This window comes from Salvelinus alpinus, chromosome 19 (genome assembly GCF_045679555.1).
Source record: "Salvelinus alpinus chromosome 19, SLU_Salpinus.1, whole genome shotgun sequence".
Lineage (NCBI taxonomy): Eukaryota > Metazoa > Chordata > Actinopteri > Salmoniformes > Salmonidae > Salvelinus > Salvelinus alpinus.
The window spans coordinates 7,814,448-7,841,276 of record NC_092104.1 but is presented as its reverse complement, the minus strand read 5'-3'; the positions used below and the strand labels follow the sequence as shown (position 1 = coordinate 7,841,276).

General features: G+C 46.3%; 1 protein-coding gene across 1 annotated transcript in view; it reads left to right on the top strand.

Moving 5' to 3' along the window:
• LOC139544968 (protein unc-13 homolog B-like) overlaps positions 1 to 26,829 on the top strand; it is a 133,530-nt gene that overhangs the window by 28,250 nt on the left and 78,451 nt on the right. Inside the window, exons 2-7 of the mRNA XM_071352221.1 lie at positions 7,392 to 10,540; positions 13,368 to 13,387; positions 18,549 to 18,592; positions 19,094 to 19,175; positions 21,344 to 21,412; positions 22,757 to 22,976. Of these exons, the coding sequence (XP_071208322.1) occupies positions 7,531 to 10,540; positions 13,368 to 13,387; positions 18,549 to 18,592; positions 19,094 to 19,175; positions 21,344 to 21,412; positions 22,757 to 22,976 (3,445 nt within the window). The 5' untranslated portion in view covers positions 7,392 to 7,530. The remainder of the gene's footprint in view (positions 1 to 7,391; positions 10,541 to 13,367; positions 13,388 to 18,548; positions 18,593 to 19,093; positions 19,176 to 21,343; positions 21,413 to 22,756; positions 22,977 to 26,829) is intronic.

Below are 26,829 nucleotides of genomic sequence, written 5' to 3'. Positions count from 1 at the left end.
AGTAACATCTTTAAAAAAATCTGAGGTTTGGACGATTCACGATAGATATCTCGATTTCTTGTTTTTCTCTAAACAAATTAAAAAAGGCCAAGACATAATTCTTAACTGGATTTTCTTTATTAAAATAAAAAAATATACAAGGCTTCAAGGCCTATTTGTGCAAAGCAAATGAACAACACAAATGAGCAACACAAATGAACAACACACACCTACACGTCTATTCTATTGTTTAGGAATGTTTGACCACTAGCTTTTTGAATATGTAATTTATATACAGCATAATCATTTTGATTGAAAATGTATTAATTTAGTTCAATTGTTGTTATAATTAAAACAGCCTGTGGTTATTTGCTATTGGATTGGCAGAATGACACAACTACTGACACATCAGCCTACAGCTGGCCTGAAGAATCACTTTTTTGAATAGACTTTAATTATCCAACGTCACACGTTACCGATGGCGAGGTGAAGCCTGAGCCCAAAGCACTGCAGGCGGGTCCAGTTGTTCAAGCACAATGCATACAGACATTTTACATATCGCGCTAAAACATCAACTCGATATATCGCCCAGCCCTACTTTCAAGTCAATTTTAGATTTACCAGTACCACCCAAAGTCAGAGTTCGTACTGCTAAGTGACCTAAATTGGGATATGCTTAACACCCCGACCGTCCTACAATCTAAACTAGATGCCCTCAATCTCACACAAATGATCAAGGAACCTACCAGGTACAACCCTAAATCCGTAAACATGGGCACTCTCATAGATATCATCCTGACCAACTTGCCCTCTAAATACACCTCTGCTGTTTTCAACCAGGATCTCACTGCCTCATTGCCTGCATCCGTTATGGGTCTGCGGTCAAACGAACACCCCTCAAAAGTTCCCTAAAACACTTCTGCGAGCAGGCCTTTCTAATCGACCTGGCCCGGGTATCCTGGAAGGATGTTGACCTCATCCCGTCAGTAGAGGATCCCTGGTTGTTCTTTCAAAGTGCTTTCCTCACCATCTTAAATAAGCATGCCCCTTCAAAAATGTACAACTAAGAACAGATATAGCCCTTGTTTCACCCCAGACTTGACTGCCCTTGACCAGCACAAAAACATCCTGTGGCGTACTGCACTAGCATCGAACTTTTCAGGGAAGTCAGGAACCAATACACACAGTCAGTTAGTAAAGCAAAGGCTAGCTTCTTCAAACAGAAATGTGCATCCTGCAGCACTAATTCCAAAAAGTTTTGGGACACTGTAAAGTCCATGGAGAATAAGAGCACCTCCTCCCAGCTGCCCACAGCACTGAGACTAGGAAACACTGTCACCACTGATAAATCCACGATAATATAGAATTTCAATAAGCATTTCTCTACGGCTGGCCATGCTCTCCTCCAGGCTACCCCTAACCCGGCACACAGCTCCGCACCCCCCCAAGCAAATGGCCCAAGCCCCCCCCCCCCCCCCGCTTCTCCCTCACACGAATCCAGACAGCTGATGTTCTGAAAGAGCTGCAAAATCTGGACCCCTACAAATCAGCTGGGCTAGACAATCTGGACCCTCTTTTCCTAAAATGATCTGCCGCCATTGTTGCAACCCCTATTTACTAGTCTGTTCAACTTCTCTTTCGTATCGTCTGAGATACCTAAAGATTGGAAATCGGCCTCGGTCATCACCCTCTTCAAAGGGGGAGACACTCTAGACCCAATCTTTTTACAGACCTATATCCATCCTGCCCTGCCTTTCTAAACTATTCCAAAGCCAAGTGAACACACAGATCATCGACCATTTCGAATCCCACCGTACCTTCTCTGCTATGCAATCTGGTTTCCAAGCTGGTCATGGGTGCACCTCAGCCACGCTTAAGGTCCTAAACTATATCATAACTGCCATCGATAAAAGACAGTAATGTGCAGCTGTCTTCATTTTCCTGGCCAAGGCTTCCGACTCTATCAATCACCCCATTCTTATCGGCAGACTCAACAGCCTTGGTTTCTCAAATGACTGCCTCGCCTGTTTCACTAACTACTTCTCAGATAGAGTTTAGTGTGTCAAATCGGAGGGCCTGTTGTACAGAACTCTGGCAGTCTCTATGGGGGTTCAATTCTCGGGCCGACTCTTTTCTCTGTATATTTCAATGATGTCGCTCTTGCTGCTGGTGATTCTCGGATCCACCTCTATGCTGACGACACCATTCTGTATACATCTGGCCCTTTTTGGACACTGTGTTAACAAACCTACAAACGAGCTTCAACGCCATACAACACTCCTTCCGTGGCCTCCAACTGCTCTTAAATGCTAGTAAAATGAAATGCATGCTCTTCAACCTATCGCCGCCTGTGTGGTAGTTATTGTCACATATAGGGACAGATATAATACTATAGAGCAAAAACATGTGTACATCAGACCACAGGAGGAGAAGGCGACACTTAAGTGCATAGGACAGCTAGACATACTAATGTTAGAGGGACACATAGTCTGCTGTTCCTAATAAGGGCAAACATGCCGAAGAGCACACCAAACTAAACATAAGTACGAAGGCCAAAGACATAGGCCCATAGGATAGATGGACATATATTATTTTTAGGACATGAAGGGGTCCTGCCACCATTATAACCTACCTGAAAGCAGACATGGGCGTTATTGGGTGTGAACAAGCAGGAAGCTTAAACTGAAAGATAATGGTGGCAGATGGACTGAGGGAAGTAACTTAATTTGCATATAGGGTGGACTCATATGGTGTATGTGTATAAGAACAGAGCCAGTGCTTAGGGAAGTGGGTTGTTCCGCGGACAAGCACGGCTTCTGATATCTTGTATTAAAAGCCTTTATTGAATTCACAAGTTCTTGTAAGTGTTATATTTTTTAAGACGATTTTCCACCACACCTGCACCCGCCCGCCCGACTAGCATCACTTCTCTGGAAGGTTCTGACTTAGAATATGTGGACAACTACAAATACCTAGGTGTCTGGCTAGACTGTAAACTCTCCCTCCGGGCTCACATCAAGCATCTCCAATCCAATGTTAAATCTAGAATCGGCTTCTTATTTCACAACAAAGCCTCCTTCACTCATGCTGCCAAACATACCCTTGTAAAACTGACTATCTTACCAATCCTTGACTTCGGTGATGTCAATTACAAAATAGCCTCCAACACTCTACTCAGGAAATTGGATGCAGTCTATCACAGTGCCATCTATTTTGTCACCAAAGCCTCGTATACTACTTACCTTCAGAGTACCTTCTTCCATATGTTTTGCGAGTCTCCCACATGTCTTTTGGCAAACACCAAATGTGTTTGCTTATTTTTTTCTTTAAACAATGGCATTTTTCTGGCCACTCTTCTGTAAAGCCCAGCTCTGTGGAGTGTACGACTTAAAGTGGTCCTATGAACAGAGACTCCAATCTCCGCTGTGGAGCTTTGCAGCTCCTTCAGGGTTATCTTTGGTCTCTTTGTTGCCTCTGATTAATGCCCTCCTTGCCTGGTCTGTGAGTTTTGGTGGGTGGCTCTCTCTTGACAGGTTTGTTGTGGTGTAATATTCTTTAAATTTGTTAATGATGGCTAAGGGCTGTACCCAGGCACTCCGCGTTGCGTTGTGCATTTAGCTGTGATATATTGTCCAAATACCACAGCCACTCGGGTCTTATTGTTTAATTATGACCATCGGTTACACGGTTATAACGGTAATTGTGCCAGCCCTACCCATCACAGTGGTCTGAAACTCCTCGTTTGCAAACCACATCAGGCAACTCATATTATGCTGGTTGGCAGAGTGATATGTAATTTCTATTGGAATCCAGCCAGTTAAGATATCCCCAAAATTTGAACTTTTAACTTCTTCAGGCTGCAAGCCCGACATCGGGATTAATATGACAACAGCCACTGCAAGTGCAGGGCGCGAAATTCAAAATCTATTTTTGTAAAATATTTAACTTTCACACATTAACAAGTCCAATACAGCATTTGAAAGATAAACATCTTGTCAATCCAGCCAACATGTCCGATTTTTTAAATGTTTTACAGAGAAAACACCACATATATTTATGTTAGCTCACCACCAAATAAAAAAGAGGACAGACATTTTTCACAGCACAAGTAGGATGAAGTAGCATGCACAAGCCAACCTAACTAACCTAAAACCAACCTAAATAACCTAGAAAAAACTACCTCAGATGACAGTCCTATAACATGTTACACAATAAATCTATGTTTTGTTCAAAAAAAATGCATATTTTAGCTATAAATCAGTTTTACATTACTGCTACCATCTTAGCCACCATCATAGCTACAGTCAGAAATCGCACGGCAGTAGCCAGAGAAAACAGACACCAACGTCAACTACTAATTTCACATCAGAAAAGATTTCAGAGAAATATATGGTGGATAGCTAATGAAAGAGAAAGATCTTGTGAATACAGACAATATTTCAGATTCTTTAAATGTTTTACAGCGAAAACACCACATATATTCATGTTAGCTCACCACCAAATACAAAAAGAGAGACAGATATTTTTCACAGCACCGGTAGCATGCAGCTAGCATGCAGCTAGCATGCAAAGCCAACCTAACTAACCTAGAACTAACCTAAATAACCTAGAAAAAACTCCCTCAGATGACAGTCCTATAACATGTTACACAATAAATCTATGTTTTGTTCGAAAAAGTTGAATATTTTAGCTATAAATCAGTTTTACATTACTGCTACCATCTTAGCCACCATCATAGCTACAGTCAGAAATCGCACGGCAGTAGCCAGAGAAAACAGACACCAACGTCAACTACTAATTTCACATCAGAAAAGATTTCAGAAAAATATATGGTGGATAGCTAATGAAAGAGAAAGATCTTGTGAATACAGACAATATTTCCGATTTCTGAAGTGTTTTACAGCGAAAACACAATATATCGTTATATTAGCTTACTACAATAGCTAACACACAGCAGCATTGATTCTAGTCAAACGCTAGCGATAGCACAGTTCGACAGATATATGAAAAAGCATCCCAAATTGGGTCCTTATCTTTGTTGATTTTCCATCAGAATGTTCTCCAAAGGGTCCTTTGTTCAGAACCGTGTTCATTTGGACCTAGAACGAACGATGTCCCTGTTGAATTAGCATGACACACTGGCCATGCCGTGCTAACCTCTCCGTCTTGACAAAATTCTTGCGTCGCATCACGTCTAAAGTCCAGAATAAATTTCAATAATATAATTAAAGTATATTGAAAAAACATACTTTAGGATGATTTTGTGACATGTATCAAAGAAAATCGAAGCTGGAGGTCATATTCACCTATAACGAGTGTTTTCCAGGAGCGCAGTCCAGTTCCTACTTCGCGCCCAGAAAAAAATATAAAGTGCGCACTTATCACTCAAAGAGGTTCTTTTCAGTCCCTGACAGAGATAATCAAGTCATTTTTTCTCTCACTTCCGCATGACAACCAGGGGAAGATGTGTGACGTGTTTGTACAGTCCTAAGTGCCAAGGCCTTTTATAGAGAGTATCTTGAAGAGAGACATAGCTTCTTGGAAATGTCACTTTTTACAGAAAATGGGCTGTAAAAAGAGTTATGTTTCACTTAGAGAAATAATTAAACCTGTTTTAGAAACTAGAAGGTGTTTTCTATCCAAAGGTAATAAATAATATGAATATTGTACGAGCAAGAATTGAGTACGAGGCCGTTTGAAATGGCCACCTCTTTCCACTGCTTATACTTACTGCTGATTTTTGAGCCATAAGAGGTTAATCACCCGCAACATACATTTATAATGACTTCCAAGGTCGGGACAATGTATAATTGAGACTACCTAAACCATTTAAACAGGTGTAACCATCTCTGTACTGGGTGTGATAATTACAATTACAAAAAAATTGTTTTGTATGGTATTAATCTTTGTGCAGCATAAGATCAATCAATGAATCAATATGCATGCAAAAACACATTCCAAAAATGAACTTACAAAAGAGCATGATGGGAAATATGTTTAATGATGTGCTTTTTTTTTTTTTGAGTGTGTAATGATTGTACGTTTATACTCAAAATATTGGGTACAAAAATTTACCACTATACAAGATTATCCATACATGTACCCTTAAAAAGTACTGAACAAGTACCATGTTAGATTATAGGTTTGTGTACCTCTGAAAGTACATCATGTGAATTCTGATATTTTTGTACCCCCAGGTATAATACTGCACCCTAACCGAACCATGTTCTCTGAGAGTGTGTGTGTGTGTGTGTGTGTGTGTGTGTGTGTGTGTGTGTGTGTGTGTGTGTGTGTGTGTGTGTGTGTGTGTGTGTGTGTGTGTGTGTGTGTGTGTGTGTGTGTGTGTGTGTGTGTGTGTGTGTGTGTGTGTGTGTGCACGCACTTCTGTCAGTGGGGCTTAACTGCCTTGTGAAGGACCAGTTTAGCTACAGGATTTGCTTTCTGTCTAGTCAAGGGTCTGAGATGGAGTGGTGGAGGAATGAGAGCAATTACTGCTGTAGTCAAGGCAATTACACGGTCATCAGGGCCCCGGAGAAGACAGGCTTCAGTTGAACAGAGGGAATATATTGCATAACTGTTCCTCTCATATTAGTGAGAGGGACCCTGAAGTAGGTTTGAGTAGAAAGCGCTTAGGAACACGGAACATGGAACACAGAACACAGTTCATCAGATTCCACATTCCATTGACTCCATGTCGGTAAAATATGTCACATTCCTGATATAACAGGATGTCATGTTTTTCTATTTTATTATTAAATGTTCTTCTACCTTTTTTCCAATTACATTCTGGAATTCAATTAGTTACTCAGATAATTGTATTCCTATTCCATGGCCAAACCAATGCCGTCCCATCATAAGATTTAAATGAACTCTGATTGATTCTGTTCTGCCCAACTCGTTATGACAGAAACTCCTCTTTCAGAATGGGCCTTTAGACGGTAATGGCAGAGTAGCAATACGGCCTAATGGTTCGGTAAATGAATTAAAACTAGAGAGTTTCTGGCTCAAAGAATTAGGTGTGGTACTTACTTACTCTATAGAATCCCAAGAGCTGGGTACTTGAACCCGATTGGTTCTGTGAATAACCATTTCCATTAGTGGAAATGCCATGCCAAAGAAAGCATGTGTATAGAAAACATTTATACAGCATTTATCTAGTATGCTATAGATCACAAATTCCTCCTATTTTCTGTCTTGTCTGCTTCGTGGAACTAAATGAGCTATAGTACTTTCAGTTCTGATCATATTTTATGTCTCTTCCACCGTGCTTCGATGGGAAAGGAGAGGAAATGTGTACAGAAAGGTGACTGGAGTCACTTGGCTTTCCTGTGATATTCATCAGAGGCTTAATATGTTCTAACCGTAAAGCTGTGTTTTATCTTGATTTTGTGTCTTTTATCTATGAACTAAAGTTCTTGATAGGTGCAGCTGAATAGGCACCTGTGAGTCTGTTCTCTCGGACTTAGATGCTGGCCTTCTCCTGTAATGTGACTCCAGCAACAATGTGGGGGGACACCTGAGGGTAGGAGCCCTCCCCTTTTGTCCCAGAAGATGTTCTCCAGGAACCGCTTCAATGGACAACACAGAACAGGTGTCGCCTCCAAAGTGGACACCAAGGAGAAGGTTCGCAAAAAGAGGGCCCCCAACCCCAGGGTAGCTCTTGTCATCCGGGAGAAGATCCACCGCCTGCTCCAAGGATCAGGACAGGAAGTACCCACCCTAGACCGTAACAATGCTGGGATTGAGGAGGAGGGGGGAGGAGAGGTGCAGGAGAAGAGAAAGGAAGGGACATATATTTTTGCGAGGTGTGGGCCCAGAGAGGAAGCTTGCTCCTCGAGGGTCCCCAACGGTAAGGCACATCGAGGGGTGTCAGGGGCATCCTGTGTTGGGGAGGTGGAGCTGAACAGAGAGGGCTGTGTCAGGATCCCTTGCACTCTGCAGCACAACAGTAGCAGCTGCCAATCTCCACGGAAGCAGAAATGGATCATCCCAGATGGGATCAGGACTGTCCCGGAACCGAGACGAACACCCAAACACCAGAAATGGATCATCCCGGCAGGGATTCGAACAATCCCAGAATGCAGAAGAGAAGCTCAACACCATAACCGGATTGGTCCAAACATGAACGGTTCTGGGTTTGGCGCAGTGGCAGGAGCAGAAGGAGGTAAGGGTGAATTCACTAGGACACGTGCAGAACCAAAAAGGCCTGTTTCTATGGGCGACTATGTGGATTACAGAATTCGGCACGATACTCTGCTGGAGGAGGACGAGGAAGAAGACCAGGGGGAGGAGGAATATGAGGAAGAAGAGTCTAGCGCCATCATCGAGCACATCCTAAAGGAGCTAAGAGGGATCAACAAGATCCAGGAGGAGATCTCAGACCTGCGGGACTACCTTAAGTCTGTCCGTGGCTCTGTTGAGGAGGTATCTTCCTGTGTGGATGCTGTGCTCCTGGAGATAGAGGGTATTCGCTCGGGAAACAAGGCCAGTGGCAGTCCAGGGGGTGGGGCTTGGACTGGGGCAGCACTGGGCAGCGACGGGTCACTCTTAACCCCTCGCCAGAGGCCTGTCAGCGCTTATGGCAATTTGGGCAGGCAGATGGAGCCTTCAGATTCCAATGTCTGCCGACCGTCAGTCTTCAGCGAACGCCACAGCATACATGGAATGCCAGTTGAGTTCCACTTGCCAACGTTAGAAGAAACGTCTACCACAGTCTCGCCATGCACAGAGTCAGTTGAGCTTGAGGGCCAGGAACAGGAACAGGAGGAGGTTGAGACGGAGGACTCATCGGAACACAGCTCAGACATCCCAGAACCCACCATCATCAAGAAGCTGAGCTTTGGCTACCTGGAGCAGCAGGACGGCCAGGACTTCCCCAGCATCAGCTCCCTGTCCTCAGGACACAGCCCCAATTCAGAGTCTGACCTCGAGAGGCCCTTGTCCAGACACGGCGCAGGGCATGGTGGAGCTAGTGGTAGTAGTAGGGCTGCTGCGGTAGAGGGCTTGGGCGGTGCTGGCCCACAGCATGGTGGGTCTGGGGAGACTAGGTGGCATGAAGAGAGCTCTTACTCCAGACAGGGGAGTCTGGAAGAGCAAGAGGGAGAGGGGCCTGCCTGCTTGGAGGGGACAGGGAGCCGGTACAGGGGCTCAGGGGGGTACAGTACCGGTACCCTGGGCCTGTCCTCCACAGGAAGCTCGGACCGCCTCTCCCTCCAGTCTGGACTACACTACAACCCCGCCAGCACCTCCAGCCATGAAGAGTGGCGCGCCCATAGACGGAGGCCAAAACCACAGCCTGGTACTCAATTTCCGACCGATGCCCACACAGAGGACCACCGCCTGGGGTACGAGTGTGCTGCTGATTACGCATATCACCAGAGCTCTGGTTACCACTCAGTGGAAGGACATACTGATGAGGTGGAAGGGTACAGTCACTCAGATCCCCCCACAGATCTCAGCTACACAACTGACTCCAAAGTCGATAGTTTCCAGGAGACTTATTCTGGCTATGAGTGTGGCATGACTGAAGAGTCTACAGATGGAACTTGTACCTGGACTGAGAGCTCCTTACTGAGCCACAGCATTGCAGCTGAAACAGACATTCCATCGGTCAGAGGGGATAAAACAGGCATTTCATTGGTCAGAGGGAGAGAGGAAAGAGTTATTCCAGACCTGGACGGCCGCCTCCCTCGCCCTAACAGCACAGAGATCCAAAACATGGGTTTTAATGTGAAGCGGATCGGCCAAGCTGTGTTGGACTTCAGTTCTGCCCTGCGGGATGCGCTACGCAAGCTGGAAGAACCCGGAACTGCCCAGAGTCCTGGAGTCGAGAGCGAGGTGGAACTACCCACAAGCCTCTTTGATGAGCCTCACATGGACTTACCCCATGCAGATATGTCTCAAACATCCCAAGAGGAGGGGGTGAATCCAGGGGCCACGGACGACACAGAGGGACAGATCCATACCAGTGTTCTCTCCTCTGCTCCCTCAGAACCCTCCCCCAGTGAACTTCTACCAGAAGAGATCAGTGACGGCCTCCCACAGGACCATGATGACCCTTGCAAAACTTCTCCCCTTCCCTACCCTGGACACAATATTTACCACCCAGGTCTAGACCTTTCCTCAGCTGGTCCAGAGCCTACCTTCTCCCCACCCCATATAGAATCAGAGGAAAAGGGAGCGTCTCCTTTGCCCCAGGGCCCAACAGACGCCCCCACTCTCAACACCTCGCTATCGCAATGCACCACTGCAGAGTCCCTTTCGCTTTCCTTCTCCGCTGAGGAGCCTGCACCGCAGGAGAAGCGGGGAGACGAACCCCCACCGCTGTCGCCTCCGCAGCCCAACACAGAAGCAGATGTCCCAGATACCCCTGCAGCCCCTGAGGGAGAGGCAGCGGGAGAGGCAGAACCAAAAGAAGACCCCCTGGAGATGAGCCAGAGGGAGGTGCGGAGACTGAAGTGCCTGAGGACCTTCCAGCAGATCCTGCGGGAGAAGAGGGAGACGCGGCACCAGCTCACCAGCATGACCATGTCCACGTTCGAGGAGGATGACCTCATCCCAGGTAGCTATCACTTACCAGACGTGCGTCCATCGTACTCTTACTCATCCAGCACTATCTGGAACAAGAGCACATGTTCATCATCTGGTTATTTATTTATTAAAATTGGCTTTTTCGTTTTTCTCTGTCACACGTCTACAATACAAATTTTGTTCTGTCTCCGTGCTGTAAGTTTTTGCATGAGCACAAACTTCTACCAGCTTTTTCTTTTGTTGTCTTCTGATTCCTCATCTTCCTTCGCTTATCTTTTTTTTGTCTCCTCAGGCCTCAGCATGAGTTACACAGTCTGTATGTTTTCTGTTTGAGTTTACTTCATTTTTTTCTTCTTGTTTTATAAAAAACTCTGTCATTTTGTCTGTTTCTCAGCTCATTGAAGAATCTAGAGCTGTTTCCAGATTTTTTTTTCTGGGCCATACCATTGTTATATTGTTTTCTGAGAAATCGACACTTCCAAAGAAACCTCAGATCTTTTTCGGACTACCTTTTATGATCAAAGCCCTTATTCTCTTTCATCTCAGGGGTACAATAACAATCCCTTATGTACTATATCTCCCCTATAGACTTCTTCATCAGTGGAGACGCAATAGGTTTTATAAAGACTTTTACTTTGTTCATCACCAGAACTAATCGTCGACAGTATTATTTTTGTCTCATAATTAAAGCAACCATCAGCAGTAAAAACAATTACAAAGTTACTCCCCGCCCCTTTGTTTCGGGTTAAAGGCTGAGGAGTGGGGGCTGGATAAATGTAACCACTCTCTCAAATTCATAGACAGAGCTATGGATGCATCATATCAAAGTTATAGTTTTAATAATGTTTTCTGGTTATATCGTTTTTTTTTGGTCTACATTTACTTTGTTTACAAACATCGAATGAATACAAGCTTATATTTGGGGTTTTGATTGGGTACAATAGTTGAACTAATAAGCTCATAAGGCATTATACTTTATATTGTTCAATAATATTTGGGTACATATCATGAATTTATTTTAATTCCCCAGAAATCATGAGGCAACTGCTGATTGCCCCTTCCATTGACTTCCATGTCACCTATTCCACATAGATACTGTATTATATTTGAGTGGGGGAGTATAAAATTGGCTTTTCGTTACTTATATGGAGTGAAATCACATAGAATGGCCGATGAATGGTATATGATATAGAATTGTCTCTTTGCTGATCCTGTAGTTATACTCCCCATTTGGAGCAATGCATCATCACCAGCCATTCTAGGAGCAGTATGGCCATTTACTGGATTAAAAACATGAATTATCTCCTCTGAAAGTAGGGCTGATATTAAAGACGAAGAGGAAGGATTAGGAGTCATTTTCATAATGAATTATACATGTTGATGAAACATTCATGACTTCAGCCCCTGTCTGTCCCTGTGAGTCTGGCTCACTGTGGGCCTCTTTTACCATCACCCCCCCAGCATCACTACTGTAGCATCACCCTCCCAGCATCACTACTGTAGCATCACCCTCCCAGCATCACTACTGTAGCATCACCCTCCCAGCATCACTACTGTAGCATCACCCTCCCAGCATCACTACTGTAGCATCACCCTCCCAGCATCACTACTGTAGCATCACCCTCCCAGCATCACTACTGTAGCATCACCTTCCCAGCATCACTACTGTAGCATCACCCTCCCAGCATCACTACTGTACCATCACCCTCCCAGCATCACTACTCTACCATCACCCTCCCAGCATCACTACTGTAGCATCACCCTCCCAGCATCACTACTGTAGCATCACCCTCCCAGTATCACTACTCTACCATCACCCTCCCAGCATCACTACTGTAGCATCACCCTCCTAGCATCACTACTCTACCATCACCCTCCCAGCATCACTACTCTACCATCACCCTCCCAGCATCACTACTGTAGCATCACCCTCCCAGCATCACTACTGTAGCATCACCCTCCCAGCATCACTACTGTCCCATCACCCTCCCAGCATCACTGCTGTACCATCACCCTCCCAGCATCACTGCTGTACCATCACCCTCCCAGCATCACTACTGTACCATCACCCTCCCAGCATCACTACTCTACCATCACCCTCCCAGCATCACTACTGTAGCATCACCCTCCCAGCATCACTACTCTACCATCACCCTCCCAGCATCACTACTCTACCATCACCCTCCCAGCATCACTACTGTAGCATCACCCTCCCAGCATCACTACTGTAGCATTTACTGCAAATTGATCAGCTGGAAGGAGTTGTTCTATTTACTTGAACTGCTTAGTTGATGACTCTTTCTCTCTCCTCTCTCTTTGTCTCTCTCTCTCTGCCTCTCTTTGTCTCTCTGCCTCTCTCTCTGTCTCTCTGTCTCCTCTCTCTCTGCCTCTCTGTCTCTCTGCCTCTCTCTCTGTCTCTCTGCCTCTCTTTGTCTCTCTGCCTCTCCCTCTGTTTCTCTGTCTCCTCTCTCTCCTCTCCTTGCCTCTCTCCTCTCTCTGCCTGTCTCTCTGCCTCTCTCTCTGTCTCTCTTTGTCTCTCTGCCTCTCTCTCTGTCTCTCTGCCTCTCTTTGTCTCTCTGCCTCTGTCTTTGTGTCTCTCTCTCTCTTCTCTCTCTTTGTCTCTGTCTCACGCTCTCTGTCTCTGTCTCTCTGTCTCTATCTCTCTCTCTCTCTTTCTGTCTCTCTCCTTGTCTCTCTCTCCTCTCTGCCTCTCTTTGTCTCTCTGCCTCTCTCTTTGTCTCTCTCTCTCTCTCTCTCTCTCTCTCTCTCTCTCTCTCGCTCTCTCTCTCTCTATCTCTCTGTCTCTGTCTCTGTCTCTCTCTCTCTCTTTGTCTCCCTCTCTCTCTCCTCTCTTTCAGATGGAAGTCAAGATGATCAGGTCACTTTTTTCTGTTTTATAGTCTATTTTTTCTCATGTGAATGTCTTTATACGCATGCCCTCATAACTGGTGTGTTTGTTTTGAAGTTGACTAATCTTGCTCATGAGTGTCTACCTTTTTATGCTACTATGTTACATGGCAACATCAAGTAGTATTACTTAAATTGCTTCCTTCATTTGGTTTGTCTCTTGGTGGTGATGATCTTGCCGATGCAGTCGTGTTTCCTTGTTAACCCTATCGGTCCTGAGACCCCGGCAAAAATCTACTTTTCATTTGTCTGCCAGTCCACTTTATTTAGCCTCACAATGACGTGTTTTACCATTTTATTTCCAGGACAACCAGGGCTACAAGTAAAACACAAAACTATTTGATATACACAGTTGCATTCATGAGTTTTATTGACCAAAATGTATAAATAAAAAGGCATTTCTATGAAGTACAGAAATGGTTTGCTCACTGGGAAATGAATATCCAACAAGTCAGTGACAACTGTGTGGAGTATGTCGTTTGTGACAGCACCTATATGTGAGCGTATTACAGTATTATAGACACTGTGACCTGGGTTTTACTATGGTCTTCTATGTAGAAGAACCCCTTACAGTATTATAGACACTATGACCTGGGATTTCCTATGAGCTTCTATGTAGAAGAACCCCTTACAGTATTATAGACACTATGACCTGGGATTTCCTATGATCTATGTAGAATAACCCCTTACAGTATTATAGACACTATGACCTGGGTTTTACTATGGTCTTCTATGTAGAAGAACCACTTACAGTATTATAGACACTATGACCTGGGATTTACTATGATCTATGTAGAAGACCCCCTTACAGTATTATAGACACTATGTCCTGGGATTTACTATGAGCTTCTATGGAGAAGAACCCCTTACAGTATTATAGACACTATGACCTGGGATTTCCTATGAGCTTCTATGTAGAAGAACCCCTTACAGTATTATAGACACTATGACCTGGGATTTCCTATGATCTATGTAGAATAACCCCTTACAGTATTATAGACACTATGACCTGGGTTTTACTATGGTCTTCTATGTAGAAGAACCACTTACAGTATTATAGACACTATGACCTGGGATTTACTATGATCTATGTAGAAGACCCCCTTACAGTATTATAGACACTAAGACCTGGGATTTCCTATGATCTATGTAGAAGAACCCCTTACAGTATTATAGACACTATGACCTGGGTTTTACTATGGTCTTCTATGTAGAAGAACCCCTTACAGTATTATAGACACTATGACCTGGGATTTCCTATGATCTATGTAGAAGACCCCCTTACAGTATTATAGACACTATGACCTGGGATTTCCTATGATCTATGTAGAATAACCCCTTACAGTATTATAGACATTATGACCTGGGATTTACTATGGTCTTTTATGGAGAAGAACCCCTTACAGTATTATAGACACTATGACCTGGGATTTCCTATGGTCTTTTATGGAGAAGAACCCCTTACAGTATTATAGACACTAAGACCTGGGATTTCCTATGATCTATGTAGAAGAACCCCTTACAGTATTATAGACACTATGACCTGGGTTTTACTATGATCTATGTAGAATAACCCCTTACAGTATTATAGACACTATGACCTGGGTTTTCCTATGAGCTTCTATGTAGAAGAACCCCTTACAGTATTATAGACACTATGACCTGGGATTTCCTATGGTCTATGTAGAAGACCCCCTTACAGTATTATAGACACTATGGCCTGGGATTTACTATGAGCTTCTATGGAGAAGAACCCCTTACAGTATTATAGACACTATGACCTGGGATTTACTATGATCTATGTAGAATAACCCCTTACAGTATTATAGACACTATGACCTGGGTTTTCCTATGAGCTTCTATGTAGAAGAACCCCTTACAGTATTATAGACACTATGACCTGGGATTTACTATGATCTATGTAGAAGAACCCCTTACAGTATTATAGACACTATGACCTGGGTTTTCCTATGAGCTTCTATGGAGAAGAACCCCGTACAGTATTATAGACACTATGACCTGGGATTTACTATGGTCTATGTAGAAGAACCCCTTACAGTATTATAGACACTATGGCCTGGGATTTACTATGAGCTTCTATGGAGAAGAACCCCTTACAGTATTATAGACACTATGACCTGGGATTTACTATGATCTATGTAGAATAACCCCTTACAGTATTATAGACACTATGACCTGGGATTTACTATGGTCTTTTATGGAGAAGAACCCCTTACAGTATTATAGACACTATGACCTGGGATTTACTATGAGCTTCTATGTAGAAGAACCCCTTACAGTATTATAGACACTATGACCTGGGATTTACTATGGTCTATGTAGAAGACCCCCTTACAGTATTATAGACACTATGGCCTGGGATTTACTATGAGCTTCTATGGAGAAGAACCCCGTACAGTATTATAGACACTATGACCTGGGATTTACTATGATCTATGTAGAAGAACCCCTTACAGTATTATAGACACTATGGCCTGGGATTTACTATGAGCTTCTATGTAGAATAACCCCTTACAGTATTATAGACACTATGACCTGGGATTTACTATGGTCTTCTATGTAGAAGAACCCCTTACAGTATTATAGACACTATGACCTGGGATTTACTATGGTCTTTTATGGAGAAGAACCCCTTACAGTATTATAGACACTATGACCTGGGATTTACTATGAGCTTCTATGGAGAAGAACCCCTTACAGTATTATAGACATTATGACCTGGGATTTACTATGATCTATGTAGAAGAACCCCTTACAGTATTATAGACACTATGACCTGGGATTTACTATGATCTATGTAGAATAACCCCTTACAGTATTATAGACACTATGACCTGGGATTTACTATGAGCTTCTATGTAGTAGAACCCCTTACAGTATTATAGACACTATGACCTGGGATTTCCTATGGTCTTCTATGTAGAAGAACCCCTTACAGTATTATAGACACTATGTCCTGGGATTTACTATGATATTCTATGTAGAAGACCCCTTACAGTATTATAGACACTATGACCTGGGATTTCCTATGATCTATGTAGAAGAACCCCTTACAGTATTATAGACACTATGACCTGGGATTTCCTATGATCTATGTAGAAGAACCCCTTACAGTATTATAGACACTATGATCTGGGATTTACTATGATCTATGTAGAAGAACCCCTTACAGTATTATAGACACTATGTCCTGGGATTTACTATGGTCTTCTATGTAGAAGAACCCCTTACAGTATTATAGACACTATGACCTGGGATTTCCTGTGAGCTTCTATGTAGAAGACCCCTTACAGTATTATAGACACTATGACCTGGGATTTACTATGATCTTCTATGTAGAAGAACCCCTTACCTTCTAACGACGCTTGTGTAGCTTGTGTGGATTTTGTTACATGTGCGTGTTCGTGATAGTCATCTTTTCATAGATAGCTTTGAATAGTGTTGTAGCTCAAACCATTTGGACTCTACAGACATTCTTGTATTATAAACCTGCCCCTTCGGGATCCGCCGTCGCTCAGCTCAGAAGTCAAAACACACAATGTTTGAAAGTGGTTAGAAGGCGACAAAAAAAATGTGTGGGCGTTTACGGCGGGACGACTCATTGTGTTAAAGGAAACGTTAAAGCACAGGATATAGGTAGTGTCTCAGGGATTTCACTTTAAACAGTAGTGCATTTCAAAGCTTTGGGTGTAAATGCGGTAGGTTTAATAGTTAAGCGGTGTCAGAGCCATGTAGGAAATTCAGTTGGAAGACATTTATCACAGTGGGTCATAGCTGAACAGGCCATTATTGACCGCATGTTGAACATACAGTACAAACACCCTTCAGTAGAACGTGGAGGGACGACATGGACAGTATTGATGATGAGAGTGGAGGGACATCATGGACAGTATTGATGATGAGAGTGGAGGGACATCATGGACAGTATTGATGATGAGAGTGGAGGGACATCATGGACAGTATTAATGATGAGAGTGGAGGGACATCATGGACAGTATTAATGATGAAAGTGGAGGGACATCATGGACAGTATTAATGATGAGAGTGGAGGGACATCATGGACAGTATTAATGATGAAAGTGGAGGGACATCATGGATAGTATTGATGGTGAAAGTGGAGGGACATCATGGACAGTATTGATGGTGAAAGTGGAGGGACATCATGGACAGTATTGATGATGAGAGTGGAGGGACATCATGGACAGTATTGATGATGAAAGTGGAGGGACATCATGGACAGTATTGATGATGAGAGTGGAGGGACATCATGGACAGTATTGATGGTGAGAGTGGAGGGACATCATGGACAGTATTGATGATGAGAGTGGAGGGACATCATGGACAGTATTGATGATGATCGATTGTTTGTTGACACGGTCCACAAAAAGTGTATTTGAGAAGGAAAGATTTGTAGGTTACATTTGTGGGTCTCTGTGTGTGCGTGGCTGTGTGGATGACTGCATGTGTGGGTGGGTGAGTGCATGTGTGGGTGGGTGGGTGGGTGAGTGCATGTGTGGGTGGGTGGGTGAGTGCATGTGTGGGTGGGTGGGTGTGTGCATGTGTGGGTGGGTGAGTGCATGTGTGGGTGGGTGGGTGAGTGCATGTGTGGGTGGGTGGGTGAGTGCATGTGTGGGTGGGTGGGTGAGTGCATGTGTGGGTGGGTGGGTGAGTGCATGTGTGGGTGGGTGGGTGAGTGCATGTGTGGGTGGGTGGGTGCATGTGTGGGTGGGTGGGTGTGTGCATGTGTGGGTGGGTGGGGGGGGTGGTGAGCACATGTGTGGGTGTGTGAGTGAGTGAGTGGGTGGGTGCGGGTAGCAGTACCCTGTTCTACGCCGCTTCATGTGCAGTTTATGATCCTCCCTCATCCAACCTTCAGGGTGTTTGTTTGTTTGTGATACTCCCTCATCCAACCTTCAGTGTGTTTTTGCCGATGGAAATCCTCTCTGGCATGCTTCAGTGAAACTCAACCAACCCAGTCCAACCCCTCTTTCTCTGTCTCTGATTCTGCTTTGATATCATGTCATATTATGTGTACATGTTCTATTATCTTAACTTCTATGAGAACTGTCAGTCTCAGTGGCTAAACGTCTGACCTTTGACCTCTATTACAGGGCCGAGATGGAGACCCCAGCCAGCACCCGTGGGCCAAGCCTGGGTCAGTGACAATGCCTCTGTGTGTGTGTGCGTATGGAAGTCTGTCCTGTCCCGTCTGTCTGTCTCTCTTTGTGTGTGTGATTGTGTGTGTGTGTGTGTGCGTGTGTGATTGTGTGCGTGTGTCTGTCTCTGTGTGTGTGTGTGTGTGTGTGTGTGTGTCTGTCTGTCTCTGTGTGTGTGTGTGTCTGTCTCTGTGTGTGTGTCTGTTTCTCTGTGTGTGTGTGTGTGTGTGTGTGCGTGTGTGTGTGTGTGTGTGTGTGTGTGTGTGTGTGTGTGTGTGTGTGTGTGTGTGTGTGTGTGTGTGTGTGTGTGTGTGTGTGTGTGTGTCTTTTGTGTGTGTGTGTGTGTGTGTGTGTGTGTGTGTGTGTGTGTGTGTGTGTGTGTCTCTGTGTGTGTGTCTGTACATATTCAAGTGGACTGGAGTACAACCACCAGCAATGATGATCTAATAGATTTGGTGTTTTGGTATGTTGTTGTATCTTGTTTTGAACCGTGTGTTCAGTGGCGCCACGCCCTTTGGGATCGACAGCATGCCTGACCTTCGCAAGAGACGGCCAATCCCCCTGGTCAGCGAGCTGGTGAGTGTCTCTGACCTCTTGACCTCTGACTCCTGAACTCACAGTACCTCAGGCAGACGACAATATAAAGATTTACCTTTGGCACATAAATGAATAGGACCTCTATAAAGTCAAATGAAAATACTATTGCAGGAATCTAAAGAACTACAAGGCCTGTGTACAGTAGTGCAGCCGGTTCAAGGTGCTGGTTACGGCAGGGTATTGTATTTGTACACATTATCCTGCACTTTGCAGATTAAAAACTTGGTTCAAGGTCGTTCTGTTTCCACCATGTGGTGTATTTACGTGTCACTAAAGAAAATCCTCCTCGAGTCTCTCAGAGCAGAGCGAAGTCTGACTGTTTTTGAAGTGTTTGATGTGGGAGAGCTAATCTCTGAGGAACACCAGTCTTCTTGTGATGCTCTAACCTTGATTATTTCTTGTTCTTTCTCCTCCTGCCCTGTCACTGTCTTCCCTCAGGCAATGGTAAGTGTCTGACAGTGAGCTCACACACACACACACACACACACACACACACACACTGACAACAGCAAGTCGATAGCATCCACGTTGTGACGAACAGTTTCACTCCGAGGTCAACACTATAGTCCATAGAGAGACTACTGAAGGTCCTACTATGTGGTTCAGTGACTGTTTACGCCACTCCACCAGGTCCTTACTGACCTGCTTTCCCTCGTCGAAACAGGAGAAAACAAATCCATCTACTTCACAACAAATTACACGACACCCATTATAACCCTGTCCATCTCTTCTCCCACACACATCGGCTTTCACACACAGTGACTAAACAAAAAGCCACCTCTTGCAGAGTGGAGATTTTTGTTGTTTGTTTATCTTGTTTTTCTCTTCAGAGCATTCGAGAGCATTTTTGTCATTTAGCGGGAAATGGCTGACGACATTGATGAGCTTGTCTAGCAGGGAGCCCTCCAGACGGACAGACATACATACAGACGGACAGACAGGCACACGGACAGACAGACATTTACATTACATTACATTTTAGTCATTTAGCAGACGCTCTTATCCAGAGCGACTTACAGTAGAGTGCATACATTTTATTACATTTTTACATACTGAGACAAGGATATCCCTACCGGCCAAACCCTCCCTAACCCGGACGACGCTATGCCAATTGTGCGTCGCCCCACGGATCTCCCGGTTGCGGCCGGCTGCGACAGAGCCTGGGCGCGAACCCAGCCCAGCCTGGGCGCGAACCCAGAGACTCTGGTGGCGCAGCTAGCACTGTGATGCAGTGCCCTAGACCACTGCGCCACCTGGGAGACATACAGACGGACAGACGGACAGACATACAGACGGACAGACGGACAGACATACAGAGAGGTTCTTACGTGTATGTGGTTGTGAGACAGTCCACTGTGGAGGAGAGAGGGAATTACACACACAGAGACATATCAGAGCACCGCTAAGCACACATGATCTGTCCTTAGACAACTATAGTCTGAGTCACATACACAACAGGTTCTATCCTGGCCCATTGACACCTTTAGCCTGAAATCCAGAACCTGTGTCATGCAAAGGAGTGGAACGATAATTCAAACTGGTAGCCGGGCTAAGAAACCTTATCCCCTGTTCACACATATATTATATGTCTGAGTGTGAACTAAACCACAGTTATTGTATTTGTAGATAATAAACCTCTCTTCTGTCCTCAATCTTCTCTCTCTCTCTCTCTCTCTCTCTCTCTCTCTCTCTCTCTCTCTCTCTCTCTCTCTCTCTCTCTCTCTCTCTCTCTCTCTCTCTCTCTCTCTCTCTCTCTCTCTCTCTCTCTCTCTCTCTCTCTCTCTCTCTCTCTCTCTCTCTCTCTCTCTCTCTCTCTCTCTCTCTCTCTCTCTCTCTCTCTCTCTCTCTCTCTCTCTCTCTCTCTCTCTCTCTCTCTCTCTCTCTCTCTCTCTCTCTCTCTCTCTCTCTCTCTCTCTCTCTCTCTCTCTCTCTCTCTCTCTCTCTCTCTCTCTCTCTCTCTCTCTCTCTCTCTCTCTCTCTCTCTCTCTCTCTCTCTCTCTCTCTCTCTCTCTCTCTCTCTCTCTCTCTCTCTCTCTCTCTCTCTCTCTCTCTCTCTCTCTCTCTCTCTCTCTCTCTCTCTCTCTCTCTCTCTCTCTCTCTCTCTCTCTCTCTCTCTCTCTCTCTCTCTCTCTCTCTCTCTCTCTCTCTCTCAGTCCATGTTGCAGGCCAGGAAGGCAGGGCTCTCTATGGCTACAAAGACGTCCCAGAAGGACCAGGAGCTGGTGAGAGGACACATCGTTCACCACTTGTTAATCTATTCAGTCTGACCTTTCCTTGGTCATTTTGTGTGAAGTGCTGGTCTGTGTGAGTTTATAAATAGCTTAGTGTGGCTTTCCCTGGTACAGTACTCTCCCTCTTTCTGTCTTTCTTTCTTTCTTTCTCTCTCTCCCCACTCCCTACCTCGCTGCCTCTCTCTTATCCCCCACTCCCTACCTCGCTGCCTCTCTCTTATCCCCCACTCCCTACCTATCCTCTCTCCCCCCCTCCCTACCTATCCTCTCTCCCCCCCTCCCTACCTATCCTCTCTCCCTACCTCTTCCCTCTCCCCCTTCTCCCTCTCCTCCTCTCCCTACCCCTCTCCCCCTCTCCTTACCTCTCATTCTCCCCCTCTCCCTACCTCTCCCCCTTCTCCCTCTCCTCCTCTCCATACCTCTCCCCCTCTCCTTACCTCTCCCCCTCCCCCTCTCCCTACCTCCTTCTTCCTCTCCCTACCTTTCTCCCATATCCCTCTCCCTACTTATCCCCCTCTCCCTACCTATCCCCCTTATCCCTTTCTCCCTCTCCCCCTACCTATCCCCCTTATCCCTCTCCCTTATCCCTCTCACCCTCTCCCTCTACCCCTCTCTCTACCGCTCTCCCTCCACCTCTCCCTACCTCTCTCCCTCCCTCTCCCTCCCCCTCTCCCCCTCTCCGTGCCTCGCTCCCTCTCCCTACCTCTCTCCCTGACCCCATATCCCTGTCACATTCTGAGAAGAAATGATGGCTGATGGTGACTCATGTTTTGTAACGTTCCAGTTGTAACCAAACAAACAAACATAAGGTTGAGTTCCCCTGTGAGTGTTCATACCTCAACCTACGGTTCTGTGTGCGCCTCAACTCTGCTCTGCACTACCCACTGCACCTGACTAAACATAGTCTGTTACCCCCTCTCTCCCCCTTCCTATCTCTCTTTCTCTCTGTCCCTCTACCTCTCTCTTCCCCTCTCTCCCCCTTCTTATCTATCTTTCTCTCTGTCCCTCTACTCTCACCCCCTCTCTCCCTCTTCCTATCTATCTTTCTCTCTGTCCCTCTACCTCTCTCTTCCCCTCCCTCTCCCCCTTCCTATCTATCTTTCTCTCTGTCCCTCTATCTCTCTCTTCCCCCCTCTCTCCCCCTTCTTATCTATCTTTCTCTCTGTCCCTCTACTCTCACCCCCTCTCTCCCTCTTCCTATCTATCTTTCTCTCTGTCCCTCTATCTCTCTCTTCCCCTCCCTCTCCCCCTCCCTCTCCCCCTCTCTCTTCCCATCTCTCCCCCTCCCTCTCCCCCTCTCTCTTCTCCTCTCTCCCCCTCTCTCTTCTCCTACAGAAGAACCATGTGTATAAGAAAACCCTGCAAGCTCTGATCTACCCCATCTCCTGCACCACGCCCCATGCCTTCCAGGTGTGGACCGCCTCCACACCCACCTACTGCTATGAGTGTGAGGGGCTGCTTTGGGGCATCGCCCGCCAGGGCATGAGGTGTGCTGAGTGTGGGGTCAAAGTTCACGAGAAGTGCCAGGAGCTGCTCAACGCTGACTGTCTGCAGAGTGAGTAGAGGAGAAGATAAGGGCTAGTAAAAATGGGAGGAAAGAGGGGGTTGAAATGCTGAGGACGTTAAATTGTATTTTTTCTTGTGTAACTCGCAACGTGCATGCCCCTCCCACCTGTCGATCTGTCTTTTTCAGATATCTATTTCCTGTGTTTGAGAGGTGTCACTTAAATCTCTCTGGCTTGATTGTTAAATCTCTATGGATTGATTGTTAAATCTCTCTGGCTTGATTGTTAAATCTCTATGGATTGATTGTTAAATCTCTATGGATTGATTGTTAAATCTCTCTGGCTTGATTGTTAAATCTCTCTGGCTTGATTGTTATATCTCTATGGCTTGATTGTTAAATCTTTCTGGCTTGATTGTTAAATCTCTATGGATTGATTGTTAAATCTCTCTGGCTTGATTGTTAAATCTCTCTGGCTTGATTGTTAAATCTCTATGGATTGATTGTTAAATCTCTATGGATTGATTGTTAAATCTCTATGGATTGATTGTTAAATCTCTATGGATTGATTGTTAAATCTCTCTGGCTTGATTGTTAAATCTCTATGGATTGATTGTTAAATCTCTCTGGCTTGATTGTTAAATCTCTATGGATTGATTGTTAAATCTCTATGGATTGATTGTTAAATCTCTATGGATTGATTGTTAAATCTCTCTGGCTTGATTGTTAAATCTCTATGGATTGATTGTTAAATCTCTATGGATTGATTGTTAAATCTCTATGGATTGATTGCTTTCATTTTACTCCTGCGACTCTTTCATACTCTTGCTTGTGCCCGTCGTTTTTCCCCCCGTTAACGCTACGACTGCGGATATATTTGTAATGACCTGTCAAACACACCCTGGTGATAGCTGTAATGGGCTCAATGGAACACCTTGTCTTTCCGTTGAATCTAAAAGAACGTTGAAGCTTCGTCTGGGATTTAACACACCGTCTCAACACTTACATCACAAGAAAGACAAGAAATATAACTTGATTTTGATGGGTGTTCATTTTTTGTGGAATTTTAAACAGTTTCAAGTTTAATACAGTTGAAAAGTTTACAAATGTGATGCACTGAAATGAAAACATCTTCAGAAAATGAACACTGGGATTATAGTGATATTATGTCTGATCTCTCAAACAATGTAAAGTATGTTTAGATGTAATCTAGAGCCGTGCGTGTTCATTTTTAATCTGAGGGTATCCTGCTACTTGTTGAATTATGCAACAGAACGTGACAACAACAGTAATTAATGAAGCAGTCTCGACAGCGCAGGTGAGTGCAAGCAGTCTAGACAGCGCAGGTGAGGGCAGGTAGGGTAGACAGAGAAGGTAGGGTAGACAGGATAGGTAGGGTAGACAGAGAAAGTGAGGGCAGGTAGGGTAGACAGAGCAGGTGAGGGCAGGTAGGGTAGACAGAGCAGGTGAGGGCAGGTAGGGTAGACAGAGCAGGTGAGGGCAGGTAGGGTAGACAGAGCAGGTGAGGGCAGGTAGGGTAGACAGAGCAGGTGAGGGCAGGTAGGGTAGACAGGGGAGGTAGGGTAGACAGGGCAGGTAGGGTAGACAGAGCAGGTAGGGTAGACAGGGCAGGTAGGGTAGACAGAGAAAGTGAGGGCAGGTAGGGTAGACAGAGCAGGTGAGGGCAGGTAGGGTAGACAGAGCAAGTGAGGGCAGGTAGGGTAGACAGAGCAGGTGAGGGCAGGTAGGGTAGACAGAGCCGGTGAGGGCAGGTAGGGTAGACAGAGCAGGTGAGGGCAGGTAGGGTAGACAGAGCAGGTGAGGGCAGGTAGGGTAGACAGAGCAAGTGAGGGCAGGTAGGGTAGACAGAGCAGGTGAGGGCAGGTAGGGTAGACAGAGCAGGTGAGGGCAGGTAGGGTAGACAGAGCAGGTGAGGGCAGGTAGGGTAGACAGGGCAGGTAGGGTAGACAGAGCAAGTGAGGGCAGGTAGGGTAGACAGAGCAGGTGAGGGCAGGTAGGGTAGACAGAGCAGGTGAGGGCAGGTAGGGTAGACAGAGCAGGTGAGGGCAGGTAGGGTAGACAGAGCAAGTGAGGGCAGGTAGGGTAGACAGAGCAGGTGAGGGCAGGTAGGGTAGACAGAGCAGGTAGGGTAGACCGAGCAAGTGAGGGCAGGTAGGGTAGACAGAGCAGGTGAGGGCAGGTAGGGTAGACAGAGCAGGTGAGGGCAGGTAGGGTAGACAGAGCAGGTGAGGGCAGGTAGGGTAGACCGAGCAGGTGAGGGCAGGTAGGGTAGACAGAGCAGGTGAGGGCAGGTAGGGTAGACAGAGCAGGTGAGGGCAGGTAGGGTAGACAGAGCAGGTGAGGGCAGGTAGGGTAGACAGAGCAGGTGAGGGCAGGTAGGGTAGACAGAGCAGGTGAGGGCAGTTGGGTAGACAGAGCAGGTGAGGGCAGGTACGGTAGACCGAGCAGGTGAGGGCAGGTAGGGTAGACAGAGCAGGTGAGTGCAGGTAGGGTAGACAGGGGAGGTAGGGTAGACAGAGCAGGTAGGGTAGACAGGGCAGGTAGGGTAGACAGAGAAAGTGAGGGCAGGTAGGGTAGACAGAGCAGGTGAGGGCAGGTAGGGTAGACAGAGCAAGTGAGGGCAGGTAGGGTAGACAGAGCAGGTGAGGGCAGGTAGGGTAGACAGAGCAGGTGAGGGCAGGTAGGGTAGACAGAGCAGGTGAGGGCAGGTAGGGTAGACAGAGCAGGTGAGGGCAGGTAGGGTAGACAGAGCAAGTGAGGGCAGGTAGGGTAGACAGAGCAGGTGAGGGCAGGTAGGGTAGACAGAGCAGGTGAGGGCAGGTAGGGTAGACAGAGCAGGTGAGGGCAGGTAGGGTAGACAGGGCAGGTAGGGTAGACAGAGCAAGTGAGGGCAGGTAGGGTAGACAGAGCAGGTGAGGGCAGGTAGGGTAGACAGAGCAGGTGAGGGCAGGTAGGGTAGACCGAGCAGGTGAGGGCAGGTAGGGTAGACAGAGCAGGTGAGGGCAGGTAGGGTAGACAGAGCAGGTGAGGGCAGGTAGGGTAGACAGAGCAGGTGAGGGCAGGTAGGGTAGACAGAGCAGGTGAGGGCAGGTAGGGTAGACCGAGCAGGTGAGGGCAGGTAGGGTAGACAGAGCAGGTGAGGGCAGGTAGGGTAGACAGAGCAGGTGAGGGCAGGTAGGGTAGACAGAGCAGGTGAGGGCAGGTAGGGTAGACAGAGCAGGTGAGGGCAGGTAGGGTAGACAGGGCAGGTAGGGTAGACAGAGCAGGTGAGGGCAGGTAGGGTAGACAGAGCAGGTGAGGGCAGGTAGGGTAGACAGAGCAGGTGAGGGCAAGTAGGGTAGACAGAGCAGGTGAGGGCAGGTAGGGTAGACAGAGCAGGTGAGGGCAGGTAGGGTAGACCGAGCAGGTGAGGGCAGGTAGGGTAGACAGAGCAGGTGAGGGCAGGTAGGGTAGACAGAGCAGGTGAGGGCAGGTAGGGTAGACAGAGCAGGTGAGGGCAGGTAGGGTAGACCGAGCAGGTGAGGGCAGGTAGGGTAGACAGAGCAGGTGAGGGCAGGTAGGGTAGACAGAGCAGGTGAGGGCAGGTAGGGTAGACAGGGCAGGTAGGGTAGACAGAGCAGGTGAGGGCAGGTAGGGTAGACAGAGCAGGTGAGGGCAGGTAGGGTAGACAGAGCAGGTGAGGGCAGGTAGGGTAGACAGAGCAGGTGAGGGCAGGTAGGGTAGACCGAGCAGGTGAGGGCAGGTAGGGTAGACAGAGCAGGTGAGGGCTGGTAGGGTAGACAGGGCAGGTAGGGTAGACAGAGCAGGTGAGGGCAGGTAGGGTAGACAGGGCAGGTGAGGGCAGGTAGGGTAGACAGGGCAGGTGAGGGCAGGTAGGGTAGAC